General features: G+C 40.9%; 1 protein-coding gene across 7 annotated transcripts in view; it reads left to right on the top strand.

The window, feature by feature from the left end:
• zc3h13 (zinc finger CCCH-type containing 13) overlaps nucleotides 1–9,257 on the top strand; it is a 92,776-nt gene extending 83,519 nt beyond the window's left edge. For all 7 annotated transcript variants that reach the window (XM_078409392.1, XM_078409396.1, XM_078409391.1 and 4 more), the window contains 3 exons: nucleotides 527–727; nucleotides 1,968–2,131; nucleotides 8,825–9,257. In XM_078409392.1, the coding sequence (XP_078265518.1) occupies nucleotides 527–727; nucleotides 1,968–2,131; nucleotides 8,825–8,995 (536 nt within the window). In that variant the 3' untranslated portion in view covers nucleotides 8,996–9,257. The remainder of the gene's footprint in view (nucleotides 1–526; nucleotides 728–1,967; nucleotides 2,132–8,824) is intronic.
• Nucleotides 9,258–16,470: the final 7,213 nt, after the last annotated feature.

Raw genomic sequence — 16,470 nt, 5'->3', positions numbered from 1 at the left:
TGTTCTTGATTCCCATTGACATGTTCCACCAGGTCTCTGAAGTTAAGGATACTCCTCTCACCTCAACTTTAGAATTCAGTTATTTGATAACTTTCAGACGTTTGTGATCAGCTTGTTATCCTGCATAGAGCAAGCAGGAGACTATATTTTTAGCCTCGGCCATATGTCTAGCGACTGATAGTGCCCTGATCTAATGGTTAATGCATGAAATTTGCCTCTCTTCAGAAGTAAATTACTTCATTATATAAATACTGAATTAAGTTTTAATAAAACTTCAACAAAAATGTATATTATTGACATTAACGAACTCTTCCATGATAATTGAGGATGTTTTCATTTATTTCATTGTTCATGTGTTAACATATACCATGCTAAAACAAAAATAATTGCAAGACTAACAAGTAAAGTAAGCCTCATAATTTAATAAATGTTGGTTTAAGAACACCACCTATTTTTACGAGTGTTTTGTCACCTAATTTAAAAATGTGTTATGGGTAGTAAAATAAAAGATCATTTTATTTTGTAGATCCCATGGATGTGATCGATGTCGATTGGTCAAGCCTGTTGCCCAAGCAGCCCAAAGAGCCAAAGGAGCCTGGAGCTGCTTTGTTAAAATTCACTCCTGGTGCAATCCTGTTACGAGCTGGAATATCAAAGCGCCTGGCTGGTGCAGAATTGTTTGCCAAAGTCAATGAAACTTGTCAGGCTGCTATCAACAACTCGAAAGGTAGGTCACACCATTTTTTAAATCTTGGTTCTGATATACAATATGACCTGAGCAGTGGAAGACTACTTCTAAATGTATTCCTGGAGATTCTTTTGCAGAACTAGAAGGAAATACATGGTGGTGCACTATTGAAAATGACATCCGTAGTGCAGGTTTCTGTATTTCAACACTGTTGGGGAAATTCCACCCCTGACTTCTTAGAGGATTTAAGCTGGCATCTTTTTTTTTAGTGTAAACATCCCAAAGTGACATCAACATTGTGCAACCCTTAAACTTTCTCCAATGTGATTTTCCGCCACTCTAATAAAAAAAACAACAGTTGTTATTTACTCACAATAATCAGCTTGTACTAACCTTGCTTTCCTTGAAATTGTGTTATTTAACGGACCAACACTCAAATTGCATTCAATGTCCTCATTCAGATATATCACCTCCTGCAATATCAGGTACTAGCTCGAGCATGTCCCTAGACTGCTTTCCCCCTAGGAAGTTGAAGTCATTCCAGGCTGTTGCTGCTGATTTCTGCCATAACTTGCAGTGGTTACTTTTTGCTTCATTCTGAAAATCACTTATAATTAAAAGAAAAAGACTATTTTCAATTTTCCATCAGCTCACAGAGACAGTCAAAGCAGTAATTTGCAACCATTACAGTCTTCCACAAGCTGCAGACATTCATAGGCTGCATGTGTCTATTATTCCTGAGAGATTTCTCTCAGAAAGTGCCTGGCTGGAGCTCTGGGGCCTTCACATAAAGAACTTGCCTCTTACAAGTAGCCTTCAACTGGCTGAGCACTGGCGGCAATGAGAATTTGTAATAGGTTAATGCATTTGCATGGAAACTGATGCAGCATAATGTTGGTACAGATAAACTCAATCAATCATTTCTGGGAAAGTTGTAATTAAAGACCATAATATTAATGGATCTTCTAAAAACACCATCAGGGTAACACACAGCATTAAATACCATTTAAAAGCAGCAAATCATTTTGAAGCTAAGGCATTTTATTAAGAGTGCTACTGAAAATGAGTTGTCCTTCATGATTATAATGAAACTATAAATGGATATTTTTTCTCATATTACTGCGTGTCTATTTGCCCACAGTCCATCAACCCTTCAGTGTTTGCATATTCTGTTGTACTAGTCCGCTTGTCTTTTTCATGCTTCTCTATGGATGTTTCTGCTTCATGCATTCTTAATGATAATACAATTTTCCTTCATTGTACTCTTCTTTCTGTCCAGATGCAGACAACATTTTTAAAGATGAACTTGGAGCCCTCAACATGGCTGCTATTCAGAGAAAGGAGGAGAGAGCCCATCTGCTGAGCAATTTGGGACCCTGCTGTAAAGCACTTTGTTCTCGTAGGGATCTTGCTATCCGTAAACAGCTAGTAAGAAATGAAAAAGTACGTGCCTATCTTCTTATTGAGTACAAGCATTGTTTTATCCTTGAGTATAAAAATTGGTTTGCTTCAAGATCTTTGCCTGACACAGGGAAATACAGACATTTAGCATTTTGTTAGTAAATATATGTTTACAATATTTGCCTATGAGTCGTTGTGTTGCTTGCTGCACCATACCTTATCAATTATCTTCAGACTTTCTCTCCATTCCCTTTCCTCACTTCCACGTTTCTCTGACTCCATTCTTAATTCGCCTAGTACAAGACATTTGTTTTCCTTGGATCCTAAACTATTAACATGTGAGTTACAAATCCTAAATTCCAGAATTCTAGGGCAAAAAAATACTATCAATGCGGAGGTCTTACATCGAACATAACAAAGTACAGCACAGAAACAGGCCCTTCAACCCACGTTGTCTGTGCCTAACCGGATAAACTAATCTCATCTGTTTGCATGATTCATGCCCCTCCTTTCCCTGCATATCCACATGCCTATCTTACAGCTTCTTAAGCACCATTATGGTATTTGCCTTCGCTGCCACCCCTTGCAGGTACTCACCACCCTCTTTAAAAATATTGCCCCGCACATCTTCTTTAAACTTTGCCTGTTTCATCTTAAACTATGCCCTCTAGTCTTCATTTCCAGCCCACTGTCTAAAATTAATCCCTCCTAAATACCACTGCCTCCCCTTCCCAGTGATCACGACTAGGCAGTGCCGGATTAACATAATAGCAAAAGTAGCATTTGCTACGTGCCCCGCACTTTCGAAGGCCCCGCACTAAATGCTTAAAGAGAGCATATGGTTCAGGTGAGAGAAGTTTAAAAGTCGATCTGAATAATAATTTCCTTTGTCGCAGAGAGTGGGTGATATCTGAACGCACTGCCAGAGCGGGCGGTGCAATTAGATCCTCACCACATTTAAGAGGCATTTTGATAGATAATTAAATTGGCACGGGAGATTAGGATATGGTACTAATGAACTAAAAATAGGATTATTGTAGTTGGGCCAAATGGTTAGCATGGATGTACAGTTCCACCATCGATTTTCCTGCACCTTTGGTTCCAGAGCCTTTGCTGGACCAACAGAGGTCATGGCCTCCGAGGGGAGCCAAACGGTACCAGAACAGTCCTAGGCCTCCGAAATACCAGCCCACTAATCGCCTGTGGAAGTCAGCTATGGGAACGGATCTGTCGGCCCCGGCTGGGCCAGAGTTCCAGACACCCAGCTGCAGGGGGCAAATGTGACCCGCCGATCAGCCGTGGAAGTCCCGATGAGGTCGAGATCAGCCACCTAATCCGGTCTTGATGCCTCATTTTCGAAGGGACTTCCAGGGGAGGGGGGGATTTCAAGTGCGGGCTCACAATTTTGTCCAGATTAAAGGAGGTGCCGAATCATTAGTTGCTGAAAAATTGATGGTGGATCTGTGGTGGGCTCAAGGGCCTGTTGCCTGATGTGTGTGGGCAGATGCCCAGTGCTCTGATGAAGCCGGTTGTGTCCTAGTGCACGACTCCCTGGCGGATTCATGCCATGGGAGGGGAAACATCTAACTCGGCCATCATCATTACTCAGCAGGTACAATGACCTTTGCCTTCCTCAACCCATGGGATCTCGGTCACTCGTCTTCATCAGAAGCGCATAGGACCTCTGCCTTATGTTGTCCTTTATGAGCTCAGTGGGCCAAGGGCCCTGTTTCCGTGCTGTAACTCGATGTCTCTAACTAAACTCCAGTGCCACCCACTAGGAGGATCAGCATGTCCAAAGACGCAGGGTGGTCAATGACCCAATGCTATAGAACTTAGGATGACTTAGTTTTAGAGATACAGCATGGAAACAGGCTCTCTGTCCACCGAGTCCATGGTGCCCATCGATCACCCACTCACAAGAAGGGTTTCGACCCGAAACGTCACCCATTCCTTCTCTCCCGAGATGCTGCCTGACCCGCTGAGTTACTCCAGCATTTTGAGTCTACATTCGATTTAAACCAGCATCTGCAGTGTTTTTTCCTGATCACCCGCTCATACTAGTTGTATGTTATCCCATTTTTGCATCAATTCCGCACACACCAGTGGCAATTTACAGAGGCCAATTAAAGTACAAACCCTCTCGTTTTTGGGATGTTGGAGGAAACCGGAGCACCTAGAGGAAACCCACTTTCACATGGAGAACGTGCAAACTCCACATAGACTGCACCTGAAGTCAGGATTGCTGGAGCTGTGAGGCAGTAGCCCGACCAGCTGCACCACTCTGCCTATTGCTGTTCATAAAACCACGTGTCCTTTAGTGTCCTCTGCCCCCCCCTCTCCCTCCCCTAACCTTTGGCACCTCCCTCTTATATCCTTCTTGTCTCCCTCTAATAGACCCAAACCTCATAAACTCTGTTATCTCTTTCCTAAGCTCTTGGAACTTCTATTTCTCACATTGCGCCTCAATCCTCCATATCTCCCGCACTCCTAAACGCTATCTATCCGCTGTCCCTAAATCCTTGGTACTCCCACACTGTCCCTAAGCCCTCCGAACCTCTGTATCTGCTGCCCCTAGGCCCCCCCCCCCCCCCCACCAACAAAGCGTAATATCCAAATGATCTGAGATACAAAGGGATCTTGTTTGCCTTATAGAAGAAAAGAACGGCAGATGTTGATTAAAACCAAAAATAGACAGTAAGTGCTGGAGTAACTCAGCGGGCCGGGCAGCATCTCTGGAGAAAAAGGATAGGTGGCACTACAGGTCTGAACACAGAAACATAGAAAGTAGGTGGAAGAGTAGGCCATTCGGCCCTTTAGCAGAAGGAGGCCTTTCATTTTGTGGTAATGATGAAACTGTTGGCTCTCCTCATAATGGAAATTACTTGGGGTTGTTAGAATTACTGGCCAAGTTTGACCCTTTTCTGGCAGAGCATGTAAATACTCATGTAAACAAAGGAAAGGGACATAAATCATACCTGTCTAAAACAACAATTGAGGAATTCATCAATCTGATTGGATCCAGCATACTGGATCACATTATCGGTGAAGTGAAGAAATACAAGTATTATTCTGTTTCATTGGATTCTACTCCAGATATATCTAATGTGGACCAGCTGACTTTGACTGCGCTATGTTTTGTCGTCTGGACCAATTGAAAGATTTGTGAAGTTATTGGATATGGAAGGCCATAGTGCTGAACAACTCGTTCAAAGTTTACTTGACTTTTTAAAGGAAAATGACATTGATATAAAAGATTGCCGTGGTCAAAGTTATGACAATGCCAACAATATGAGTGGCAAGTATAGTGACTTACAAGCACAAATTAAAGAGCTGAATGAGTTTGTGGATTACATTCCATGTTTTGCACAGTCACTAAATTTGGTTGGAAAATGTGCTGCTGAATGTTGTCAAGAAGCATTAATTTTCTTTGACTTTTTAGAAAGCCTGTACACACTTTTTTTTCTGCTACTTATCGGTGGGATCTCCTTTCAGCTACATTATCTGATGGTGCTCATTCACCCATTGTGAAAAGAATGTCAGATACCAGGTGGTCAACTGGTGCAGATGCAACAAAAGCACTTTTACACAGCTTTTCTGCAATAAAACAAGTCTTGGGTGACATTTCAAATAACAATGTTCAGAAGGCAGAGTGTCGCCAAAAGGCTCGTGGACTACTTTCAACCATGATGAAGTTGGAAACAGGAATAGTGGTCATATTGTGGGATCAAGTATTACAGCGTTTTCAAATGACCAGTGCTTCTTTGCAATCTTCGGGCCAAGACTTGAACACAGCTTGTGCACTCTATAAATCCTTGCATGGATATATTCAAGCTATGCGGTCTACTTTTTCAGACATTGAGCGAAAAGCCAAGGATCTGACTGAGTGTGAAGATTATCAACAACAAACTCAAAGAGAACACAAGCAAAATCCCACGTATGATGATTTCAGTGGTTCCGGCACTCTTGATCCACATGTTGAATCTCAAACGCCTTCTCAGAAGTTTAAAAGCCAAACATTTCTTGCCATTATTGATAGCTTGCTTTCTGCCCTGTCAAAACGCCAGAAAGCTTATCAAAGGTTGAATGGTGTATTTGGATTCCTCCATCAGTTACAGTTGTTTACACCTGAAGAGATTGTAAAGAGGTCATCAAATCTTATCAAATCATATCCGGAAGATCTGGAAGAAAGTCTTGGTGAAGAATTTGTGCAGTTTACTGAACTGTTGAAAGCTTATCTTGCTTCTTATATTGGCGCCGAACAAGAAAGACCTTGTAGAGTTACAGTTGTACCGTTTGATAACTGACAATTCTTTGGATTCTTGTTTTCCAAATGTAGAAAATGCCTTGCGCATCTATTTGTCATTCATGGTTACCAACTGCAGTGGAGAACGCTCATTTTCAAAATTGAAAAGGATTAAAAATGAACTAAGGAGCACCATGGGTCAAAACAGATTGAACAATCTCACTCTAATGAGCATTGAACATGAACTTCTGCATGAAATAGACATTTCCAATATCGTCAACAAATTTGCTCATGCTAAATCTAGAAAATTGTAGTTTTGTTACTTTTGACATTTGAAATTGAAAATGTAAATAATTTATGTTTTAATAATTATGTGTATTTTTTTAATTTAAGGCCCCTTTATAACATATGCTACGGGCCCCGCACTAGCTTAATCCGGCCCTGCGACTAGGGTTACATGTGCTATGGAATTTTCCATATCTAAAATAAATATCTACTTCCCCATATGGCTTTGATAAGGGTGCCAATTTTCTGGTAAAATCAAAGGAGCCTGTGGGGTTTTTACTTTGAAACCATAAGCCAGTTCCAACTACAGGTGCTCCTCAGCTTACAATGGGGTTACGTTCCGATAAACCCATTGCAAACAGAAAATATCGTACGTCAAAATGCATTAAATACACCTGACCACGTGGCCGGAAGCGAGCTATGGGTCACTGCCTTTGCCCAGCGTTTGCTCCATTGTAAAGTCGAAATATAGTATGTCGAAGCATCGTTAGTCGGAGAGCATCTGTACTTGAAGGGTGCTGCCAGTGACATCATCAGAAAGAAACATTTGATCAGGAGCAGAACCGTGGAGCCTGGTGGACATATATAACAATGCAGTTGAGCACTGGAATGCAGAAGTGTGTCTGCATAGCATTGAAGTACAGTACTGCTGGCACTTGTTTGTCATAGTTTAACAGCACTATAATACTGGCACATGTCTTTATATGACACTCTGGTACAGCACTGAGAAATACAAGTCTGCAACAGATTAGCACTGGAATATAGTATTGGTGGCATAGACCTATCACTGTAGGTGTTGGTGGGGTCAGTCTGTCAATATATAACACTGGGTGAAGCATTGGTTATGACATTTCGGTCACTGTAAAGCATTGTACTACAGTACTGGTGAGGACAGGTCTGTCATCGGAACGGGTACAATACTGGTGGGCACGGGTCTATCACTGGGAAGGCAGTAATGGTGGGCACAGGTTTGTTTAATGGGTGTACTGGAGGTCACACGTCTGTCCAGTATATAGTACTGGGATGCAGTGCTGGCAGGCATAGGGCTGTCACAATAACATAGTGTATAGTACTGGTGGGCATAGATAACTTTAATATGGGTAATCCTCTGATGGCCACATGATGTCTGTCATAGTGCCACTGTGTAACACTAAAGCACTGATGGGCATTAATCTGTCATTATGTAACATTTGGGAGGCATACTGGGTTTTTTTGGGGGGGGTTCTCAGTGTGTAACACTTGGTGTAGTACTGTTGAGTCCAGATCTTTAACTCCACAGTATAACTAGAATATATTGCCAAAGAACCCTGGCTGGAATTGATCCAGTCCTTATGGGTCTATTGTTTACGATTGGGGTATGGCACAGATATGTATAGGTCTGTCACTTTAGATTCGGGAAGTCATTCAGCACAGAAACGGGTCTTTCGGTTCACCATATCCATCTCAACCATCAAGTATACATTTAAGCTAATCCCATTTGCCAGCACTGGTTTCTGGCCTTCCATGCCTTGTGAGTCAAATACTCTTCCAAATTTCAAAGAAGTATGAATAACTGTCTCCATCAATATTTCAGGCAGTGCAGTCCAGATTGAAACTACCGGGAGAAATTACATTTCATAAGATCTCCTCTAACTCGCCTTACGCCAATGCCATCTTGTTTTACATGCCTCTATTTTGGAGAATAGTTTCTCACTGTCTGTCCTATCTGTACCCCTCAATTGATCCCCTCTCAGCCACCTTTGCTCCAAGAAAACAAAGTCAGCGTGTCCAATCTCTCACGTAGCTGAAATGATCCATCCTCCCAATATTCCAATAAATGTCCACTGCACCCACTGCGGTGCATTCATGTTCTTCCTATTGTGTGGAGACTAGAACTGAACACATTACTCTGGTCCTACCCTTATTAGATTTCCCAAAATGCATCACCTCTGTTATAAACACCCCTTAGACTACTCTGGGATTTTTCTGTATTTATCACCTGCTTCTCTGAAGCACTTAATGTGACTTTTGTAGAAATTTAGCTTTACTTTGCACAATGTCAATACTTTCCTAACTGTACCTTCCTTGAGCCCCCTTACACCAATGTGTACGGAAATTTGTGCACTTTGAATTGACTACTTGAGGGAGATTTATGCAAGAACATTTCTGATGCTGGTGAAAAATCTAATTATTGATTTTAATATTTTGATTGTTATTTTTATCAGGGCGCCTCCAAGCATATGTATACAAATCAACCAGTTGTGGACAACGATCTTCTCAGATCAAGCCTTCGGTTATTCAAACGCAAAGCTCTGTGCCATGGTCACATGCAGGAAAAAAGTGATGACAGTAAGATTTCGCGACCCAAGGTTAAACAGGAAGTTTGTGTTTCATAAATTTTTGGCAGTATCATGAATTGATTTTGATATTGGAAAATCTCTATACAAAGAATTGGTTCCTACACCTGAACATTTGGAAGGATGTCACTTGCTTAATTACAAACCTAACTGGCCTGGTGTGGTCAAACCTAATTTTCCAGCTTTCAAGACTATTTGTTTTAGGAATTCAAATACTGTTCTATCTACTGGACAATTGAATGTTTCATTTTTGCAGTACAGATTTGAAATCTTTAATAAAACCCTCACAGTTTTGTTTAAAGGTGTCGTTTTTGTTTATATGTAAAAGGAGATATTCCACTGGAATTATGGGTGGTTGCAATTTCATGCCACTGATTTTGTTGTTGTTGAGCTGTGCAAAAATAAATTTCAGTCTGACGCCAACTGGGATCTGTGGAATTCAGAAACTGAAGTTACCAAGTAGACTGATCAGCCATTCAGATTGAAGAATTCACAGACTGAAAAGCAAGAAGTAGAAAACACCACTAGCTGCTCTCAGTTTTGCAACAAGTAAAATAGTGAATGGAAAATGCAGAATCATTCTGAAGTATCATCAGGAAGCTTTTAAAAAATGTTCATTTTTATTGTTTTTAATCTATAGAATGGGGGAATGGCATTTCACACATAACGTTAGTTTATCATGGGCATCCAGATTGTCTGTAATTGTGACTTGGTATATTGCTAAAAATATGGTTGCATCTCAATCGATAAGGCTTAGTATCTTCATTTTTTTTAAACAATGAGTGCAGTTCATAAAGTGAAGTTGATGAGGATGTATTGATTATGTTGGGGGCTCCAGCAAATATTTTAACATTGAATCTTGTGGAGGACCAGGGTATCGTTAACAGAAACGTCCTCATTCAACTGTATATGTGCAGATGCTGGTAGTTTATGTCAATTTTATATATAATAACAATAGCAAGCTTTCCATAATTACAATCATAAATTCCAGGCCAGTAAATCCATTGACTTCATCCTCATATTTATACTAAAGTTTAGACGGTGAGTATTTTGTGCTAAATACTGTGTCACAGTGGAGAACTTCATTTCATCCTTAGCTTGTGACTTTGAAAGAAGGATCTCTCATTAAGTAATAAGAAAATATACAAATGGCTTTGCTACGAATGTAACTTTTTTAAGAACCAGGCAGATTTTATGGTGATGGAGCAATTTAGCTTACCAGTAGTAAATGGTTAACAGACCTATGGATGCAAATAGCCAGGATTTCCTTTAAATTAAGCAAAATGTTTAACCGTGGAGAAAGCAACTATGGATTGGAAGTTGTGAGCAGATGTATTTCCACTCAATGTTCCTATTATCAATGTGTGAATTATATTGGTATCCACAATTGCACAAATGTTTTTATTTGAAATTTTTCTAATGTAAAACCATTGAACTATAGAATGATGGAGCACAAGATCCATAACGAAATGAATAAGTTTGTACAAGTTTGTAAATTGATTTGCATTTTTTGATACTGATTACACAGAAGGTCACTTGAAGGAATCAGCTTATGCCACATTATGGATAAGACAACATTTTTTTAATATATCTATCCTATAGCAGCCAACCTTACCTTACTAAACCTATATTTTGTCAGAATTGTAGTTGTAGGATATCTGACCTAATGTGAACATTTTTATTTGTTTTGTTTATGTATTAAATTGGTTTTTTTAACATTTTTATACTTTGTGTCCATATTGAATTTTAAATAAATATGTTAGTTTTAGTGTGTCGAAATGGTCTCAGTTTGATATTCACCATTCTAAAATGGTAAACTGCAATGACCCACATTTAACCTCCGCTCACAGATCAACTCTTGAGCAAAGGTCAAATTAGACAAACATAAACAAAATTAAATACTAAAGTCATAATGCAAATATTACCTGGAATAGAAGTTTGTTGTAATGTGTTCTACAATTAAACAATGACTGTTTGTTAAGGTAGAACTAGTAAAATGATGACATCCGCACCTCGATTCCATCTTGCTTGATTATTTAACAAAAGTCAATCTCGGTCATTAAAATTCTCATTGCTCCAGAACCTACAGCCTCCCAAGGGAGCGATCCAGATTGTCACAACTTGGTGTGGAAAAATTACTCTTAAATTTCACTCCTGCCACTAATTTGACAATATCCCTTTATTCTTTAGCCCTTGCGAGATAAAATAATTTGTTGTCATCTACTGTGATTAAGTACATTCCATAAGTATCAGAATGACTATTTATGTTGCTCCAAATGGGGCTTTGTTCGGACTGTTGCCTTATGGAAAAATTATGTGAAAGCATTGTGCTCTGATAAAGGCAATTCTACAACATGTGAAGTGCTCAATGTAACAAAGGTTAACAAGTTACAGAAGCTGGTGGGACAACATTGGAGATCCTTTGTGGTTGTTTTGACGATGCTTGCCTGTTAAATCTTTAACTTATCTAGTGACTTTGCCTATGGAATTTTGTTTGGGTGGAAATGGATTGTGAACTGTAATTGATTTAGTGGATGACTAAAGAAGGCCTCACTGCTCTACAGTAACAGCGGCTGGTATTAGAGCCCATTTGGGCTGAAACCAGCCCTTCACAGCACATAATTCTCTCCCTAACGTCAATGAGCAGGTTTGGTGATTCATCTCTTCATACCTGAAATGTTGTTCTCTCTTTGAAGTATTCTCTTAAAAGTACCATGGAAAAATATGAATAAAGTTTATCGGATACCAATACCGGATGAAATGTCCTTTCAAGGGAGCATGTATGATGTATTGTACTGAGTAAAGCCAAATGTAAAACATTATAATGAATAAACAAACCGACTCATTGTGTATTGTGAGCAGATTATTAATCTGTGAAAATGTTGACCTTGGTGTTCTTTTTTGATAACCTCACTGATATCCCCATGGCATGCAGTGAAAACAGGGCCATAAATCTTAACATGAATCTATGGCCTTCATTGCAGCATATTATTTAAATTATGAAGGACTCTGCCATTTAACCAATGCACTATTTATTGACTGTATTCTGTTGAAGTGCAATGCCCAAGGACTTATTAACTTGTGGCACACTATCCTGAACAAACAGTATTCTATAAAAATTGCATTTTATCTCTAGAGTTTGTTTTTTTAATATATAAACATAGCACAAAAAGTAAGGAAATTTGTGTTTGGTAGATTATTTATTTTTTGTAACAATGCTTCTTGGCAATAAATCTTATACCGTTGGAAAGCCTGTTTATTTCCCTTTTAAATGGTGCCACATTTGTAAGGAACATGCATTTGTGGGATGAGCAGCAGAGCTGAGTATGTGGGTTGCGCCCATGAAAAATCTGCCAAATCTTCTCTGCCAATGCCAAACAGCTTATTCTGCCATTGACTTGTTCGGTGTTGTTTGGTGGATTGGATGATTGAAGTCTGAAGAAACAAGACATATTGGCAATTTAACAATTTATTCATTTAATAAACAGGAGCCTCAGTAGCGTGTGGAAGAACCATACACAGCCACAACAGCCTGGCACCTCCTCCTCATGCTGGTCACCAGCCTGGTCACACACTATTGTGGGATGGCATCCCATTCCTCAACCAGCATTTGTCGCAAGTCAGCCAACGTGGTTGTGTTGGTCACTCTGGCACGAACAGCACGCCCAAGCTGATCCCACAAGTGTTCAATGGGGTTGAGGTCAGGACTGCTCGCAGGCCATTCCATCCTCTCCACTCCAAAATTCTGGAGGTAGTCTCTGAGAAACCCTGCTCTGTGGGGGCAAGCATTGTCATCTTGGAGGATAGAGTTCGATCCCAGACTCTGGAGATATGGGATTGCCACTGGTTGCAGAATCTCATCTCGATATCTCTCTGCATTGAAATTGCCTCCAATGATGACAAGCCTTGTTTTTCCAGTGAGGGAGATGCCGCCCCACACCATCACACTGCCTCCACCAAAAGATGTTACTCTATCGGTGCAGCAACCAGCATAGCGTTCTCCGCGTCTTCTCCACACTTTGACCCTATGATCCTATGATCCAACTGCCGTAGGCAGAATCTGGACTCATCGCTGAACATAACGTTCCTCCACATGTTCAGGTTCCAGTGCACGTGTTGCCGACACCAGCGCAAACGGGCCTGATGGTGAAGGGCAGTCATGGCAGGCCTCCTGGCAGCCCTATGAGGCCGGAGATCGGCTGCGTTCAGTCTGTTCCGAATTGTCTGGGCAGAGAGCCGTTGGCCATATCGTCCTGCAAACCTTGACTGCAAATCTGTAGAAGACAGCCTACGGTTCCCAATTGCTGACAGGGTGAGGAAACGGTTTTCTTCGGGCGTCGTCTTCTTGGGACGCCCACTTCGCGGCCTGGCTCTGACATCCCCCGTTATATGGAACTTGGCCTTCACTTTGGAGATGGTACTAGGGCTCACTCTAAATAATGCCGCAACTTGGTTTTGCAGAACACCAGCTTGAAGTTGCCCTATCGCACGGGCCCTATCCAGATCAGTCAAGCGTGGCATGCCGATTCTTGGAGCAGACACCTACTGACCACTGTAGCAGGGCCCATGCTCACAGATGCTGCCAATCAGGTGCCAATCAGGCACCTGATTGTCAGCACCTGGGGGTACCAGAAGCTTAAAACAAGAGTCAATAGCAACAGCAGAATAAGCTGTTTGGCATTGGCAGAGAAGATTTGGCAAATTTTTCATGGGCGCAACCCATATACTCAGCTCTGCTGCTCATCCTACAAATGCATGTTCCTTACAAATGTGGCGCCATTTAAAAGGGAAATAAACAGGCTTTCCAACGGTATAAGATTTATTGCCAAGAAGCATTGTTACAACAAAGAAATAATCTACCAAACACAAATTTCCTTACTTTTTGTGCTATGTTTTTAGATAAACTGAGTTAATTTCCCAAGATGTGAAATTCATACACAAAAAAGGCAATTACATGATGGTCCAGGAATGCATTCTAAGTATAGAAACATAGAAAATAGGTGCAGGAGTAGGCCATTTGGCCCTTTGAGCCAGCATCGCCATTCAATATAATCATGACTGATCATCCAAAATCAGTACCCCGTTCCTGCTTTTTTCCCCATATCCCTTGATTCCTTTAGCCCTAAAAGCTAAATCTAACACTCTTGAAAACATCCAGTGAATTGGCAGAGAATTACACAGATTTACAACTCTAGGTGAAAAAGTTTTCCTCATCTCAGTCCTAAATGGCCTACCCCTTATTCTTAAACCGTGACCCCTGGTTCTGGAATCCCCCAACAGGGGAAACATTTTTCTTGCATCTAGCCTGTCCAATCCCTTAAGAATTTTATATGTTTCTATATAACCCCCCTCTCATCCTTCTAAATTTCAGTGAATACAAGCCCAGGTGACCCATCCTTTCATCATATGTCAGTCCCGCCATTCTGGGAATTACCTTGGTGAACCCAGGCTGCACTCCTTCAATAGCAAAAATATCCTTCCTCAAACTAGGAGACCACAATTGCACACAATACTCCAGGTGCGGTCTCACCAGGCCCTGTACAACCGCAGTAGGACCTCCTTGCTCCGCCCTCCATGAAGGCCAACATGCCATTTGCTTTCTTCACTACCTGCTGTACCTGCATGCTTACTTTCAGTGGCTGATCTACAATGCCCCCCAGGTCTCGTTGCACCTCCCCTTTTCCTAATCTGACACCAGATAATAATCGGCCTTATTGTTCTTGCCACCAAAGTGGATAACCTCACATTTATCCACATTTAACTGCAACTGCCCACTCACCCAACCTATCCAAGTCACCCTGCAGCCTCATAACATCCTCGCAGCTCACACTACCACCCAGCTTGGTGTCGTCTGCAAACTTGGAGATGTACACCGTGTACTGATGGTTCAAGTTATATCCATTACGGGATGTTATGAAGTCATGCTCTGAAATTAGATGGCACTATAATACATTGTTTTTTCTGTAAAATTATGGATTACATTTTCAAAAATTCACTTAATTATATCTAACTAGTTTTGTTTTACCTAACTCTGGTATCATCCATCAGTAAACGAGTGCCTTCTTGATTAATATTATGAGATCTGTTAATCCATTTGACAACTAGACCAGATATTGCCACTGAAATTTGTTATTTTGGGGGTTTTTTTCATTCAAAATCACCATTAAATTTCATTCATTTAGATTGAAAAAGGATCAAGGTTTATCACTGAAAATATACACTTATCCCAAACTTAAACAAATATACTTTGATCTGAGGTCATTCATGAAGAAGATGTGGGATCTGCACTATTTGCTCATAATTAATTTTTCAAAGTTAAATCTCCATTTGCAAATTAAAGTAATGATCTAAAATATATCTGTCACCCATTCCCTCTCTCCTAGATGCTACCTGACCTGCTGAGTTACTCCAGCATTTTGTGATACCTAAAATATATTTAATGCCATTTCAAAAACAGGTCAGGTTTAGAGGGATATGGCCAAGCACAGGCAGGTGGGACGATGGTAGCTGGGTCATGTTGGCCCGTGTGGGCGTTGGGCAAAAAGGACCTGTTTCCACGCTGTATGGGGTGGGTGGGTGGGTAGGGCTGGGAGCAGGGGAGGGGGAGTGTGGAGGGAGGGCGGTGGGGGGTAGGGGGATGGAGTGGGGGGCAGAGGGGGGAGTGAGTGGGGGGGGTTGAGGGTGCTGGACCAATACAGGAGGGGCTTTGGGTCCACTGCTCGTTCTGGCTGCAGCGCTGACGCCACGGAGCAGAGGTGAGTGGCGCCCTCTCCCCTTCCCTGTCCCCCCTCTACGACGAATGGGCCCAACGGGTCCACTTGGTCTAGTACATATTAAACTCGTGCTAGCAAGAAAATTTAATGTTTTTTTTAATCAAGTAAATATAGAATAACTTTTATCAATGTGCACTAAAAAAGGAACAAATTCTTTAATTTTTTTTGCCAGTTTACAAGCTTTGTTATTTACAAATTGTTCCAAAGTTGGATGGGCTTTCACCAAGGAAAGGGGGTGGGGTAGCATGAACTCTACTAAACTGTTTATGCAATGTACATTTTGTATAATAATAGCATCCAATCACTGTCAATGTTAAGATCCTCTGAACTCAACACAATCAACTCAACACTCAAATCTGGGGCCTTCCTGATGAACATGGTTATCTGATGCAACATCTACATACTACCAGGGCTACAGTGGGAGCTGTAAAGTGGTTAATCTCATCCCTCAGTATGGTTTTTCAAAGCTAAATACAGGTATGTTAAATGATTTGATCTGTGTCTTGTTATTACCAAGTTGATCAGTCTTGAAACAGTCATTTAGAGCACACGTGGTCAGAAATAATAGATTTTTAGTGATCCTATAAACTTGAGGGTGTAACATGAGTAAATTTTGGATTGTAGCAAAATCTCGATATATTAGTTCTTTAATCGCAGCCAATTATCCTTAACATATGTATCATGCTCTTGTTTTAAGTTTATGTTTTTGTATTTTTTACTCTTAAATGTTGTAGATGCAAA

Source organism: Rhinoraja longicauda, chromosome 12 (assembly GCF_053455715.1).
Source record: "Rhinoraja longicauda isolate Sanriku21f chromosome 12, sRhiLon1.1, whole genome shotgun sequence".
Lineage (NCBI taxonomy): Eukaryota > Metazoa > Chordata > Chondrichthyes > Rajiformes > Arhynchobatidae > Rhinoraja > Rhinoraja longicauda.
This window is presented reverse-complemented; position numbering and strand designations above follow the sequence as displayed.